Source organism: Microtus oregoni, unplaced genomic scaffold (assembly GCF_018167655.1).
Source record: "Microtus oregoni isolate MIOR12 unplaced genomic scaffold, Mior012 000015F_ref0000493, whole genome shotgun sequence".
Lineage (NCBI taxonomy): Eukaryota > Metazoa > Chordata > Mammalia > Rodentia > Cricetidae > Microtus > Microtus oregoni.
Window position 1 is genome coordinate 29,042,711 of NW_024543074.1, and position 16,071 is coordinate 29,058,781.

Sequence of the window (16,071 nt, forward strand, 5' to 3'; positions counted from 1 at the left end):
CGTGTTTCACACACACGCACACACAGAACAGAAACAAACCTTGGGACATTATTTATGACCTAGATTTATCTGAAACCCAGACAACAGCTAAGCATTTCTTCCAAACAGAAGAAGTCTCTTCTGTCCTTTGGCAGTAGTTTTTTTAGAGAAATATAAGGACCTCACAATACATTTTGTGATTTTAGGATAAAATTGCCTCAACTCAGTAAATAATAGATAAGAAAGAAAAGTCTGAGCTGATTAAACCCATAAAGAAACTGGAGACAGTTTCAGCTCCTAAACTTATTAGCACCCCCAGGAGTAGAGATAGCTTTCTCGGGCTTATCCTTCACGCTAAGGTCTGGTTCCAACCTTGAGATAAGCCTTCTTCTGAGATGTCCCCGACAGTCCTCAAGTTACCTGTCAGTCCTGGGAGCCTTCCAGGCCCTAATAGCATTCATGTGACCCTACAAGGGCCTTTCCCACCTTATATTCCAAATATTTAAACTCCGAAACCCAAATGGGCTTTTATCACATTTTATGGCCAGGCAGGCTTCAGAGATTGCACGTTGGCAGACGCGTTCCAGATGTCCTTGGTGCCCTGTTGAAAGGGCTGTGCTATCACCCTGTGGGTAGGAGGGAGGGACTTCCCTAGCCCTGAACTGGACAGGGCGCCTGCCTACTGTTTTTGTGCCTCGTGTGTCTCTCTCCTCCCCCTTCCCATTCTCACTATGTCTGTTCCTTCTGCTCTATCAGCACCGCCCTCAGCTGGCCTCACTTGGCCACATCTATTACATGTTTGGGAACGAATACATTATAAAATAGTTTTGTTTTTTTTTTTAAAGAAAGGTAATCCCCCAAATGGATTTTTTTTTTTAACACAGAGCCCCAATCTCGGCCTCTGTGTTTTATTTTTTTTTTAATTTATTTATTATGTATACAATATTCTGTCTGTATGCCTGAAGGCCAGAAGAGGGCGCCAGACCTCTTTACAGATGGTTGTGAGCCACCATGTGGTTGCTGGGAATTGAACTCAGGACCTTTGGAAGAGCAGGCAATGCTCTTAACCACTGAGCCATCTCTCCAGCCCCCCCAAATGGATTTTGAAAAAGGTTTTGTTTATCAGTAAAATAAAATTGGTGCTCTTGAAATTTGTTGACAAAATTCTGCCAAGGCAGAACATCATTGTAAAGATTATTTTTAATTTTATTTTTTAAAATAGGCTCATTAGAGCAACCTCAGGAGTTGTCCAATTTCATCCTGCTGACTGACAAAATTTGATAATTTACCTTCAAGTTATTTTTTAAAATTCTGTCAAGATGAGAAAGAAACACAAAGAGCTGGTTTGGTGTGTTGTTTGGCAGTGTACTTGCCCCAGTGAGCTTGTCCTGATGTTTACGATAGAGACAAATTCAACCGCTCCAGTGTGAAAACATAGGAGAATATACTTAGATCCTGGTCTATAGTCAAGCCCTCCGCCCTGCACATAGCTGGGACAATTCTTGCTGCGATGGATTTTCATTGTTGATGGTTATGTTGCTAGCTGCTGAGTCATTTCACGGTGCTACGTAGCTCCTCCTCCCCCGTGGGCAGAACTACACCTATCTGTTGTGACTCTTCAAAAGAGACAGAATCTACTCTTAGCTTTTACAACAGTATATTGTCATAATTATTCTGTTGATCTCTTCCTATGTTTAATACTATGTTTAATTCCCCCCCTCCTTTTGAGACATCCTCTCACTCTGGAGCCTAGGCTGGCTTAGAATTTTGTGGCAATTCTCCTGCCTCAGCCTCCTTAGTGTTGAGATTGCAGTCATGTGCCCCCGAGCCTGGCTGCACCTAATTCTTAAATTGAACTTCTCATAGGTATGGATTTATAAGAAAAAAGTATTGCCCGTGGCTTAATACCATCCAGGGTTTTGGGCATCCATCTGAGGCATGGAAACTGTTGACCTGGATGAGGGGCCTGAGGTGGCTCTTTCCTTCCTTGCATGATATTTTGTCATTTTGGAATTAATAATTAATATTTTTGATATCACACTGTTCATTGTCACCATTTCTACAAACCAACTAATAAAATGCCTTCAGCAACATCTCCCCCTGCCCTCCCTATGCCACGTATGCCTGGGGCTCGCCGTTCCTCAAGCTGCTTCGTCAAGGCGTTGCCTCGGGTCTGCTTCAGAACAGTCTTTCGGAACGTCCTTGAGTTTCTTTTTTATTTGTTTGAATTTTTAATTTCTTCTTCAATGCTGAGGATTAAACCCAAGACCTTGTGCCTGAGAGGCAAGTGCTCTACTGCTGAGCTACACCTTAGCCCTCTTATTATTTATTATTCAGTTCCTCTGACTTCCTTCGTTGGTTTATGGCTTTGTTTTGGTACCATGCATCCTTTGGTAGTTTTCCAAGAAATGATGCATGGGAGTTAAGGTTTTTAAGTTCCCGCATGATTGGCAACAACCAATTTCTCCCTTCATGTTTGTGCGTTTGCCTAGGGTTGTAATTCTAGGTTGAAAACAATTTTCCCTGACTCTGGCCTTTATCTCCTGCTTCAAAGACAGTCATCAAATGTCTGGCGAGCCCGGGTTTGTTTGTATTTAATAATACCTATGTTATGGAGATTTTTCATGTTTACAAAAACGGAAAGGAAATAGGACTTCAGCTTTCACAGTATCTTAAAACACGTATCACAAAGAATTGAACATTTGGATATAATTTTATTCTTTAAGTTATTCTCCTTTTAAGGTGAAAGTAGAATTCTCTGGAAAGTTTAAGATGTGACATTATTTTTTTGTATCAATGCTTGACTGTAGAACAGATATATGTGTGTGCCAGCCTTGAATTTGCTCTGAGGATGGCCCTGATGTCCTGATCTGCTGCCTGTACCTCACGAGTGCTGGGTTAGAATTGTCCACACCAGGTTGCTTGATTCTGTCCTCTATTCTTAGGCCTTAAATCCATTTGCAGTTACTGTGGCGTAAGGAAAATTATAGAGTCAACTTGTGCTTTCTGTTTTTTAAATACACTGCAAGCAAGTCGACCTGATCTTGTTAGTTTATTTATTTTTCTGCACTGCTGGAGATCAAATTCAGGGCTGTGTGTATGCTAGGCAAGCATGCTACCTCCAGCTACACCCCAACATTATTGAGTTGCTATCTTTATAATGAAGAAATCTCCCAGCAAAGCGTTGTTTTGGATTCGCTCTTCTGACTCAGTCATGTGCGAGAACCAAATTGTTTTAATTATTGTCCTCATTACCCTCTTTAAGAAAATCTCTGGCTTTCTTTAAAAGTATTTCGCATAAGAATTTTTTAAACAATTTTTTTAGTTCCTAAAATAGTCGCATTCCTCTTTTTATTAGAGTATGTATTGGGTTACATTTATGGGTTAAGTTTAGAAGAATAAAATCTTTATGATGTTAAATATCTCTGTCCAAAAATAGCACTCTCTCTTCAAATTAAATCTTGCTTTTTGCTCACAAGCCATTTTTAGTATACATATAAAATCTCCTATATCTTATTTTGCTTTAACTATCATTGTTCTTTTCCTCCATGACAATGTCTATCTGATTACAATTTTTACTGGAAAACCTTGGGTTCACCCCCAAAATGTAAATGAATGACAGATAACTTCATAGCTGACATCAAATTAATAAACCGTATAACTTGAGTAAAATTATCTAAAAATGCATCTTCAATAATTACAGTCTTTACTTAATTTCAAGGTATAAGAGCCAGACATTCAAGGAGAAAGTACATAACTAATTATTTTATTTCTATTAAAAAACCAGTTTTCACCTAGGGCTGGTAGGGCACACTAAAAATCCTAGCTCTTAGAAAGAGGATTAGAATTTGAGGTCATCTTTGGCTCTCTAGTATGTTCCAGGCTAGCTGGGGCTTCATGAGACTCTGCCTGAAAAAAAACACTGTTTTCAAACAAAATTCATGCCTTTGACAACCGTACAGGTTACGCTGACTTCTTAGAGGCAGAGTACCCTAAGATTTTCCATGGGTCTCAGCCAATATTTCTTGAGGTTAAGAACATTTTAGTTTAAAAAAAGAGAATACTTGGCTGGAAAGATGACTCAGAGGTTAAAAGCTCTCCCAACACCCATATGGTGGCTCACAACCATCCATAGTGAGATCTGGCGCCCTCTTCTGACCTGCAGGCGTACATGCAGACAGAACACTGTATATGCAATAAATACATAAATCTTTTTAAAAAAATGAAAAGGAGATTACCCTTTGCGGTTGCCTCTTCTGGATGCCAGTAGGAAGCAAGTATGTCAAATGGCATGTCTCTGTGTGTGTCTGTGTGTATCTGTGTGTGTCTGTGTGTGTCTGTGTGTGTGTCTGTGTGTGTCTGTGAACCTTATCCAGGTGTGCACACACATCTGAGCAAAAGGGCAGCCCAGTCCAGAAAGAACTCATCAGCCTACCACAATGCACTGCGCCTCTGACCATTTGGGTTGACTGACCCTGCATCTCTTTTTATAAATATCTTAGCTTAAAATGTATTTGAACATTAATTTTTAAATTATTATTATTTTATGTGTATAAGTGTTTGTATGTGCCTGAGGCCAGAAGGAAGTGCTGGATTCCCTGAAATTGGAGCTACAGACGGTTGCTAGTGGCTATGTGGGTGCTGGGAATCAAATCTGGGTTCTCTGGAAGAGCAGCTAGTGCTTTTTTTTTTTTTAATTTTTTTTAATATTTATTTACTATGTGTACAATGTTCTGTGTCTATGCCTGCAGGCCAGAAGAGGGCACCAGACCTCATTACAGATGGTTGTGAGCCACCATGTGGTTGCTGGGAATTGAACTCAGGACCTTTGGAAGAGCAGGCAATGCTCTTAACCACTGAGCCATCTCTCCAGCCCTAAGAATATTTTTTACTCTCACACTCAGCTGAGCAAATAGCTACATAAAGCACATCTCCTTGCTGCTGTTATCTCCGGGGAGGGGGAACACTGGGAGTCTAGAAGTCACATCCTCAGGAGTTTATCCAATAAGAGTTGGTGACGATGTAGAAATTTTAGGTGTCTGTATAAGGATTTCTGACCTGGTGGTGGCAGCGCACGCCTTTAATCCCAGCACTGGTGAGGCAGAGGTGGGCAGATTTCTGTGAATTCAAGGCCAGCCTGGTCTACACAGTGAGTTCCATAACAGCCAGAGCTACATAGTAGGACCCTGTCTTTAAAAAAAAAAAGAAAAGAAAGAAAGAAAAGAAAAGAAAAGAAAAAAAAAGAAGAAGAAAGGGCTTTGCTGGCCTGTCTTGAAACTCCAGAAAATGTAGCCATGACAACTGGGGCTCTTGCCCTTTAGATGGAATGTCTTCTAGTTTCAGATATAAATAATGCCATTTATCATGGCATTGAAGTTACATAGTTTTGGGGGAGAACTGAATTCTGAGTTTTGCTTTATAAAAATCAAAAGGAGTTAGTAATGGGTAGGACGTCAGAAAGTGAGGGGGTGGGAGAGCATGCATGCAGTACATTGTGGGTGTGGGTAGTGCTCTTCCGTGCCGTCCTCCTGTGTGCTGTTCTTCCTGGGGTGGTCCTCTTCCTGGGGTGGTCCTCTTCCTGGGGTGAACCTGATCTTCCTGGGGTTGTCCTCTTTCTGGGGTGGTCCTCTTCCTGGGGTGAACCTCATCTTCCTGGGGTTGTCCTCTTTCTGGGGTGGTGCTCTTCCTTGGAGGCTGCTCTACCCTCAGGCAGGAGCTCCAGATTTTGCGATGACTCCTTTGTCAGTGCACATGTGGAGCTGGCGATGCCTGTGGGACAAGCTGGGGAGAGAGATCTTTAGGCAGCTGGACACAGTCTAGAGCTTAGCTGGGTGGATTTGGGAGACGATCATCTCTCAGAGGGAACTAAAGCCATGGGAGTAGGTTAGCCCATCCTGGGGGAATTACTGGAGATGAAGAACCTTTGGGGGGGCCTGTGGAAGGGGCCTGGAGAGGTGGCAGGTTCCTTGCTGTGCTGCAGTGAAATATGCCTGGGACTCTGCAGGGACGAGCTGGAGAGAGGAAGGGCTGGGAAGGAGTGGGGGAGGAGTGGGTCTGAGGAAAGCGGACTGTTTGCCATGAGAGCGAAACCTACAGAGGGGCTGGAGAGGGGCTGAGTGGGAAAGAACATTGCTCTGCCCGAGAAACCTGGGCGCAGTTCCCAGCACCCAATGAAGGCTCACAGCCATCAGTAACTATGGTTCTTGGGGATCCAGGCCCCTCCTCTGGTCTCCCAGGGGTGTTATGTGGATATGCATGCAGGCGAAACAATCCTGTACACAAAATACAATAACAATATCATTGTAAAAGGCCTATGTGGAGGTCAGGGAAGACAAGACCTACAAAGTCCCCTTTGGTGCAGCCGTGGAATTTTTGGTGAGGTGTGGGTGGAGCGGAGAGTAAACTGGGAGCAATAGAGAAGAGAGGAAGCAGAAGGATCCCTCAGAGCAACTCCTTAAAGAAAGCAGGCTCTGAAGGGGCGGGCAGAGGGTGATCCCTTTAGGACAGTAGGAGTCAAGGGAGGGTTGTTTTTAGTATATTCTTTCTTGACGTGCTAGAATTTGGCCATAGTCCAATGGTGGGAAGGAGCTGGTGTGTTGAGGGAGCTGTAGGTGTAAGCAGAGCTGGAGCGTGTCTTCCTGCGGGAGGACAGGGCTGCAGGACAGAGCCCTGAGGAGCTTTATTAGGAAGAGAAGGAACTCACAGTCATAAATGTGCAGGAAGCCTCATCATGGCACAGGTCAGTTCACACAGGCTGCGGCAGGAAGCAGATGGAGTTCTCACCTGATGGTTTTCCGCTCAGAGACACCAGCTTGGGAAGAGTGGGGTTTTAGATAGTGCCTTGAAGAGACAGATCAACTGTTAAAGATTTCTCCCCATGCTGTAGGCTGCAGCTTTTCTCGATGACAGTGTCTTTTTCTGTATGGGCACTTGTCATCTTCAGGAGGTCCCATCTCAATGCCTTTACTGATGGCATCCTGTTCAGAAAGGCCTTTCTTGACTCAAAGCCTACTGCCCTATTCTGCCAGATTCGGGGTATCTGGTCTTATGGTCTGTGATCTGTTTGGAACTGAGTTTTGTGCAGGGTGGTAGCTATGGGCCCATTTTCATTCGTCTACATGTGGCTATCCACACTGACCAGCACCATTTGTTGAAGATGCTTTCTTTGGTTCCAGCACCCAAGAGGCAGAGGCCAGTGGGTCTCCCTATAAATCCTAAGTCAGCTGGTGGATCTCTCTCTCTCTCTCTCTCTCTCTCTCTCTCTCTCTCAATTCAAGGCCAGCCTGATCTACACAGTGAGTTCCAGGACAATCAGGACTACACAGAGAAACCCCGTCACAAAAAACAAAGGGAAAAACGAACTGTCCAGGTCTTCAGTTTTAACCCGTTGATCAACGCATCTGTTTTCGTGCAACCGCCAGTGTGTTTTGCTACTGTCCCTTGTAATACAACTTGAAATCTAGATGGAGGGAGTAAGAGAACACAGGGACAGACACAGGATGTGGCCTGGAGAGCCCTGGAGCCTCAGGAGAATTCGGAGTGAGGCTGGGCTAATTTGTGATGTTATCGGCAGTGCTCAGGTGCATTCACGTGGCTTAGCCTGGAGGACAATAGATTTCAACTGGGACTTGAAATGTAGGCAGGCCAGGCTAGTCTCCAGCTCGCAGCGACACGCCTGGCCCAGTGCTTTTTTGGATGAGGGTCGCTAAGGGAGTGACCGAGATGAAGGCTGGGACTGAAGGCTGAAGCTCAGTGGAGCTGAGAGAGGGTGTGCTTAGCAGGGCCCAGACCCTGGAAAGCAGTTGCTTCCATTCTCCCAGCGCAGACAACAAAGTCTGTGGAGGGAGTAAACAGGGAGTGAGCAGGGAGGGAAGTGAGAATCCTGGCCTGAGGTCTGAGAGCGGGTGGTTTGGAGGAAGCTGAGCACCTGCCTGTGCTCGTGACAGACTCTGACAGACTCGGGAGCAGCTGGGAAGGATCAGGTAGACAGACTGGAAAGGGGATCTCGGCAGAGTCAAAGGTCACTTGGGGCTGACACTCATGCTCTGGGATGTCATTAATGGGTGAAATTAATTTTTATATTTGGCACGTCATTCCCTCTAACACAACCTAAAATTATTAATAGGCTGTTTTCTATTTTTTCTCTGTAGAAAGTCTTTTTTTTTTCTTTCGGTTTTCTAGACAGGGTTTCTCTGTCGCCATGGCTGTCCTGGAACTAACTAGCTCCTGTAGACCAGGTTGACCTCGAACTCAAAGAGAGCCACCTGTCTCTGTCTCCCAAGGGCTGGGATTAAAGATGTGCACCACCCTAGCCCGGCTTTTAGACAGTCTTCTCTTATACCTAGGTGTGCTCTTTTTCCTGTTTTCTGAGAGGTTCCTGTTAATTTTATTTTGGATTTTTGTGCTTCTGCCGGCGTTTTGAACTTTGTACCGAGGCTGAAAGCCGGAACAAGCAAGCAGCAGAGAACAAAAGGTGTGCTCCGCCTAAACATGAAAAGCAACAAACTGTCGCTAACTTGCTCAGAGAAAGGAAAGAGAACCCATAGAAAAGAACAGGGCATGAACATCTCTCCGGCAGCTGGACGTGGTGGAGTGTGCCCTTAATCTCAGTTCTTGGGAGTTGGAGGCAGGAGAATATGGGGAGTTCAAGGTCACCCTAAGTGAGTTCAAGGCCAGCCTGGGTAGCAAAAATACCAAGCAAGCAAACAAGAGCCCTTGCAAATTAGAAAAATAGAAAAGCCCCTTCCCGTTGTATTCACGTGGTAGGAAGGGAATTGGAAACTGATAGGAAGCTCTGGGGAGGAGAGGGGGGGGCTGCCAATAGCGCCGGTGGTGGCGGTCAACAGGGCAGCTCCTCGAGGAGTATTCCAAGTTCAGTCCTGGTCATTTGCTCCCACGCCACTGGCCAGAGACCCCAGAAAAGAATCTTCCAAACGGGGTCCTTTCTTGGTGTACCGCACATCCTCGCGTGTGTCTTGACACTCGGACCTGTGGTCTTCTACTGGCCATAGCGTGGCTTTCTCAGAAGGCTAGTGACTTAGCACTGAGCTTGTGGATGGCCACATATGCCCAGCTCACTCTCGGTATACTACTCTCCTTCATGGCCTGGGGTCCCCAGGCATCTTCTGCTTGTCTCTGCTCCTTCTTCATCGCCAATGGGCCTCCTGCAGTCTGCTAGTTCCAGCGAAGGGCCTTGCCCTACAGAGTCATGGAAGAACTCTGGGAACTGCTTCTTGAGCTCTCCTCTGGCCTTCCTATTTGAGTCTCAAAGCCCCTTCTGGAGGTTTCCTTGAAGCCACAGCCCCTGGGGCTTTTAGAGAGTTAGGTAGTTTCCAGCTGTTGCTATTGCCAAGCTTAGAATTCCCCTTCCGCTCCAAACCCAGGTCATCTACTGCTCAACTTCCAGGACTTCTTGTCACCTGTACCTGTGTGGGTGTCTGCCCCAGACGCCTAGAAATCCCCGTCGCTGCTGCTCTCATGGTTTGGGGAAGTAGCGAATATCACTCTGTCCTGTCTGCCTCTGTCACCTGGAAGGCCTGTTTCATTTCTGTCAAAAACTTCCTTTGTTCTCCCGTGAGCCCCCACGGGCACACTCTTCTTAGTGCCCTCTAAGCTGTGCCTCAGTTGCTCCGCTTTCTCCCTCAGGACGCTCCTGATTCTCTTTGTGGAGATTGACTACTGGGAGCGGCTGCTGTTTGAGACACCCCACTATGTGATGAACGTGGCTGAACGCGCTGAGGACCTGCGGATTCTCCGGGAGAACCTGCTCCTGGTTGCTCGAGATTACAATAGGTGTGCTCTGTCCTCGTCAGCCTGAGGATGTGGTGTGTTGCTCAGGGTCCCCATCATCGTGTTTTTCCCATCCTGAAAAGTGATTCCCTTTCCCTGCAGTTCCTTATCTGAGTCGGGCACTCAGAGCCGGGTGACATTAGGATTCTGGCATGCAATAGTATCAGAGTCACTGAAACAAGACCACCTTCCCTCATCTAGTCCCGTCCCCGGCCTTTGACCTGGCGGGGCCCATCTCTAGGGTGACATTTGTGTGTGGTTAGCTTTATCACGGATTGGATGGCTTAGAAATAACCAGACTCCTGGCTCACAGTTCTGGAAGCTTGGGAGACTCACAATCGAGGTAGGGGCAGATGCAGTGCCAGGTTCTCCACCTCCTGGTCTCTAAATGGCCGCCTTCGGTGTCTTCCATGATACAATGAGACAACAGCTACGTTAGGTCTCTCACTAAAGACGCCAGTCCTACCCATGACAGGTTCTCCCTTCCTGGTCTAGCCAGCTCCCAAGGCCTAGTAATACCACAGCAAAAGGGAAGGTTTCGACAGACGGATTTCAGGAAGACACAATCTTACAGACCTTTCTCACCTCGGTGAAAATCCAAGGGGATGAAACAAATACTTTTGTTTGAATTTCTCGAAAGGATACCTTCAGTGTGGTAGCCTTTAGTTGCCTGTAGCTATTTTCATTTGAATTACTTAATTAAAAAGTTCCTCTTATCATAGGCTACATATGACCAGTATTAGACAGCACATCTAACATTTTATTGATTGATTCATTGATTGATTGTGTATGGGTGTTTTCTCAGGCCTGGTACCCGAGGAGGCCAGAAGATGGTGTCAGATCCCCTAGGACTAGAGTTACAGATGGATGCAAGACATCATGTAGGGGCTAGGAATTGAACCAGAGTCCTAAGCAAAAACAAGAGCTCTCAACTGCTGAGTCATCTCTCCAGGCCCCTGTGCGTGGAGAGGTCAGAGGACAGCTGGTGGGAGTCGGTTCTCTCCTTCCACTCCATGGGTCCCAGGAATTGAACTCAGATCCTCAGACTTAGTGGCAAGGGCCTCTAACCACTGAGCCATCTCAGCAGCCCTTGGCCACACACTGTAGATAACACTTGTATGATGAGAGTTTCTTTAGGGAACCCTAGGCCAGAATGCAAGTTTGAGAGACTGCCAAGCTTCCTGGCAGGAGGTGAGGCCTTCGCAGTTTTCTCTCCCAGCTACCTAGGTCTTCTCTCCCATGCAGGATTATTGCCATGCTGTCTCCAGATGAGCAGGCCCTGTTCAAAGAACGGATCCGATTCCTGGATAAGAAGATCCACCCAGGCCTGAAGAAGCTGCATTGGGCCCTAAAGGGGGCCAGCGCCTTCTTCATCACAGAGTGCCGCATACACGCCAGCAAGGTAGGCCGCAGCTGCTAGACACTGAAGGTCTGTAAGGCTCATGGAAGGGCTGACACATGGGTCATCAGTGCCTGAGCCTTTGGTGATGGAGGAGACTCTGGAAGGCATTATACCATCAATTGAATGTCCTCCCCAAAATTTGGTGCCAGGAATTGATCCCAAAGTCTTACAAATGCTTAGGCAAGAATTTCTCCACTGAAAGGGAAGGATTTTTTTTTTTTTTTAATGTCAGAAATTCTAGCAGGAGGCTAAGTGGGAGAATAGAATCAGGTCCAGAGAGCCTCAATCGAGTCTTCACGGGAAGGAATATACAAGGTGCCTGCACAGTTCTAGGGAATGGATGCTAGAGAAGGTGCCACTGTGGACCGTGCCTGGGCCTGACTCCAGGTGCAGATGATCGTGAATGACTTCAAGGCCTCCACTCTGACCATTGGCTGGAAGGCCCAGGAGATGTCAGAGATGCTCCTGGTGCGTATCACTGGCAAACGGGTGTTCAGAGACCTGGAATTTGAGGAGGCCCAGAGGGAACATCGGATGACCGTGCAGCAGAAGTTGGTGAACCTGCACCAGGATGTGGTGAACATCATGACCAACTCCTACGAAGTGTTTAAGAATGATGGTCCTGAGGTAGGCATCCTGTGCCCAGCCCTGATGCAGGGAACCCACATACCCTCTGACCACGCTGCTACTCTCCTGTATTTCACCAACGTGCGGATTTCAGATATCCTCCCTGGTCCCAAATGCAGTTCGCCTTCAAGGTTTCAAGTCTTCTCTGGTGGCATTCAGGATCTTGCCTCTGTTTAAAGATTTATTTGTATGTTTTCGAGTGTTTTTGCCTGCACGTGTGTACACCACATGGGTACCTGTTGCACTCGGAGGCCAGAGAGGGCATCAAGTTGTGAGTTGCCTGTGGGTGTTGGGAATGGAACCTGGGTTTTCTGCAAGATCAGCCAGAGCTCTTAACAGCTGAGCTGTCTCCAGCCCTCAGAACCCTGCATTTCTGTCTTGCTTGTCGCCCATCAGCTGGTACCCATTTCCTGGCCCTGAGCTGCTTTTTCCAGAACCTTTTCTTCTCCCCTCCCCTCCCAGATACAGCAGCAGTGGCTGCTCTACACGATACGGTTGGACCACATGATGGAGGACGCCCTGCGCATGAACGTGAAGTGGTCCCTGCTCGAACTCTCCAAGGCCATCAACGGGGACGGGAAGACCACTCCAAACCCACTTTTCCGAGTCCTTGTCATCTTACAGGATGACATGCCAGGAGGTGTGGCACAGGTGAGGGCCACTGGGCCTCCAGCACCTCAAGGTTATCATACCTTAGTCCTTAGTTTCTTCCAGGTTTTTTAAATATTAAATTTTAAAAAATTAAAATATAATCACATTATTTCCCCACTTCTCTCTCCTCCCCCTAACATCCTCTGTGTCCCCTGACCTTGCTCCCTCTCAAATTCATGACCCCTTTTTCTTTATGTATGAATATAACCTGCTGCGTCTGGTTAGTGTTGCTTATATATATGATTTCAGCGATGATCACTCGGTATTGGACAAACAATTAGGGGACGACTAATTTTCCCACTCTTGGCATCCTTTAGTTGCCTGCGGTTTGAGATCCCATAGGATTTCTCTCTTGCACCCTAGCAGGTCTCTCTGTGTGCTCCTTGTCCAGATCTTGCTTAGGCAGCCGTATTCCTGAGGAATCATGGGTGAAGCTTCCCTGTCATTTCTAGGAGACAAAGTCTCACAGTAGACGTCCTGGTCCCCGATGGCCTTACAGTCTTCCCACCCCCTCTTCTGTGATGTTCCCTAACTCCGAGGTGCAGGAGTTGTGTGGCAGATGTATCCATGCGGGCTTGGCACCCACAGGCAATTGTTATTTTCTCCCATATAGGTGTTTTGCCTGCATGTATTATGTCTGTGTACCGTATGTGCCTGATGTCTGCAGAGGCCAGAAGAGGGTAATGAATTCCTTAGAATTGGAGTTACAGATCTTTGTGAGCCACTATGTGGGTATTAGGAACTGGACCCGGATCCTCTGGAAGAGCAGTCAGTGCTCTTAACCACCGAGCCATCTTTCCAGTCCTCTTCTCTCTACTCTTAGACTTCATCCCGGGCCTTGGCGTTTTCCTGTGCCTCCAGGCCCAACTCAGGTGTTCAGCCTTGGAGGCTTTGAAGCCTGAGCCTCTCCATGAGCGCCCTAAGCTCCTCTGTGCTTCCCCACAGGTGGAATTCTCCCCCACGCTGCAGACTCTGGCGAGTGTGGTCAACGATATCGCCAGCCACCTCTTCTCCACCATCTCCGTCTTCCGCCACCTCCCCGATATCCTCATCAAAAGAAAGGTGGCTCGGGAGCCCATCCATGTGATTGTAGGTGAGTGGGCCTTGGGAGGGCACGCAGCAGGCACTTAGCCCAGGCAGAGCTAGGAAGAGCCATGAGGGCATCTCATTCACACCGGGCCAGCCATGTCTGTGGCTGGTGGGAAGCCACACCAAGGAGCCAGACTGAGGAAGAAGCAAGGGCATTGCGATTAGGTGGCCCATCCCTGTGGGTTGTGAAAACTGGGATTGTGATGCCTCCAGAAGTTATTTTGTTGTACAGGATTGTTTTGGCTATCCTTGTTTTTTTTTTTTTTTTTTTTTTTTTTTTTGGTTTTCCATATGAAGTTGAGTACTGTTCTTTCAAGGTCTATGAAGAATTTTTCTGGGATTTTGATGGGCATTGCTTTGAATCTATAGATTGTTTTGGTAATATTGCCATTTTTACTATGTTAATTCTTCCTACCCAAGAGCATGGGTGATCTTTCCACTTTCTGGTGTCTTCTTCAATTTCTTTCTTCAAAGATTTAAAGTTATTGTCAAACAAGTCTTCCACTTGTTTGGTTAGAGTTACTCTGAGATATGTTATGCTATTTGTGGCTATTGTGAAGGGTGATGTTTCTCTGATTTCTTTCTCAGCCCATTTATCATCTGTGTACAGGAGGGCTACTGATTTTTTTGAGTTAATCTTGTATCCTGCTACATTGCTGAAAGTGTTTATGAGTTGTAGAAGTTCCTTGATAGAATTTTTGGGGTTGCTTAAGTGAACTATCTTATCATCAGCAAATAGTGAGAATTTGACTTCTTTTCTGATTTGTATCCCCTTGATCGCCTTTTCGTGTCTTATTGCTCTAGCTAGGACCCCAAGGACTACATTGAATAGATATGGAGAGAGTGGACAACCTTGTTTTGTTCCTGATTTCAGTGGGATTACTGGGAGTTTCTCTCCATTTAGTATGATGTTGGCTGTTGGTTTGCTGTATATTGCCTTTATTTTATGTAGGTTTGTTCCCTGTTCTCTCCAAGACTTTTATCATGAAGGGATGTTGTATTTTGCTGAAAGCTTTTTCAGCATCTAATGAGATAATCATCTAGTTTTTATTTTTCAGTTTGTTTATATGGTGGATTAAGCTGACAGATTTTTGTATGTTGAACCATCCCTGCATCTCTGGGATGAAGCCGACTTGTTCATGGTGGATGATGGTTCTGATGTGTTCTTGATTCAATTTGCCAGTATTTTATTTAGTATTTTTGCATCAGTGTTCATGAGTGAGATTGCTTTTCAATTCTCTTTCTTAGTAATGTCTTTATGTGGTTTGGGTATCAGGGTAATTGTAGCCTTATAAAAAGAGTTTGGCAATGTTCCTTCTGTTTCTATTGTGTGGAACAATTTGAGGAGTATTGGTATTAGTTCTTCTTTGAAAATCTTGTGTAGAATTCTGAGTTGAAACTATCTGGTCCTGGCTCTTTTTTTTTTGGGGGGGGGGGAGACTTTTGATGACTGTTTTTATTTCTTCAGCAGTTATAGGTCTGTTTAATTTGCTTACCTGGTCTTGATTTAATTTTGGCAAGTGATATTTATCCAGAAAGTTGTCCATTTCCTTTAAGTTTTCCAATTTTGTGGAGTACAGGTTTTCGGAATATAACCTGATGATTTCCTGTATTTCCTCCATGTCTGTTGTTATGTATGACCTCCTTTTCATTTCTGATTTTGTCTATTTTGATATTCTCTCTCTGCCTTTTGGTTAGTTTGGATAAAGGTTTGTCTATTTTGTTGATTTTCTTGAAGAACCAACTCTTTGTCTCATTGATTCTTTGTATTGTTTTCTTTGTTTCTATTTTGTTGATTTCAGCTCTCAATTTGATTATTTTCTGCTGTCTAGTTCTCTTGGGTGAGTTTGCTTCTTTTTGTTCAAAAGTTTTCAAACGTTCTGTTAATTCACTATTGTGGGATTTTCCCAGCTTCTTTATATAGGCATGTAGTGCTATGAACTTTCCTCTTAACACTGCTTTCATTGTGTTCCATAAATTTGGGTATGTTGTGTGGTCATTTTCGTTGAATTTTAGGAAGTCTTTATTTTCTCCCTTTCATTTTTTCATTGACCCACTGATGATTCAGGTGAGAATTGTTTATTTCCATGTGTTTGAGGGCTTTCTGGAATTAGTATTGTTGTTGAATTGTAGTTTTAAGTCATGGTGATCTGATAAGATACATGGGGTTATTCCAATTTTTTTTTGTATCTGTTGAGGTTTGTTTTGTTAGCAAGTATGTGGTCAGTTTTTGAGAAGGTTCCATGAGGTGCTGAGAAGAAGGTATATTCTTTTACGTTTGGACGGAATATTCTATAGATGTCTGTTAAGTCCGTTTGAGTCATAACATCTGTTAGTTCCCTTATTTCTCTTAATTTTTTGTCTGACTGACCTGTCCAGTAGTGAGAGTGGAGTGTTGAAGTCTCCCACTATTAGTGTGTGGGGTTTAATGTATGATTTAAGCTTTAGAAGTGCTTCTTTTACATATGAGGGTGCCCTTGTATTTGAGGCATAGATGTTCAGTATTGAGATTTCGTCTTGATGGATTTTTCCTG

The 16,071-nt window shown here is 45.2% G+C and overlaps 1 protein-coding gene across 1 annotated transcript in view; it reads left to right on the forward strand.

Annotated features, from left to right (window-relative positions):
* The window catches only part of Dnah2 (dynein axonemal heavy chain 2), a 122,200-nt gene that overhangs the window by 31,650 nt on the left and 74,479 nt on the right, over positions 1-16,071 (forward strand). Inside the window, exons 13-17 of the mRNA XM_041663942.1 lie at positions 9,625-9,771; positions 11,014-11,170; positions 11,558-11,797; positions 12,260-12,448; positions 13,394-13,541. Of these exons, the coding sequence (XP_041519876.1) occupies positions 9,625-9,771; positions 11,014-11,170; positions 11,558-11,797; positions 12,260-12,448; positions 13,394-13,541 (881 nt within the window). The remainder of the gene's footprint in view (positions 1-9,624; positions 9,772-11,013; positions 11,171-11,557; positions 11,798-12,259; positions 12,449-13,393; positions 13,542-16,071) is intronic.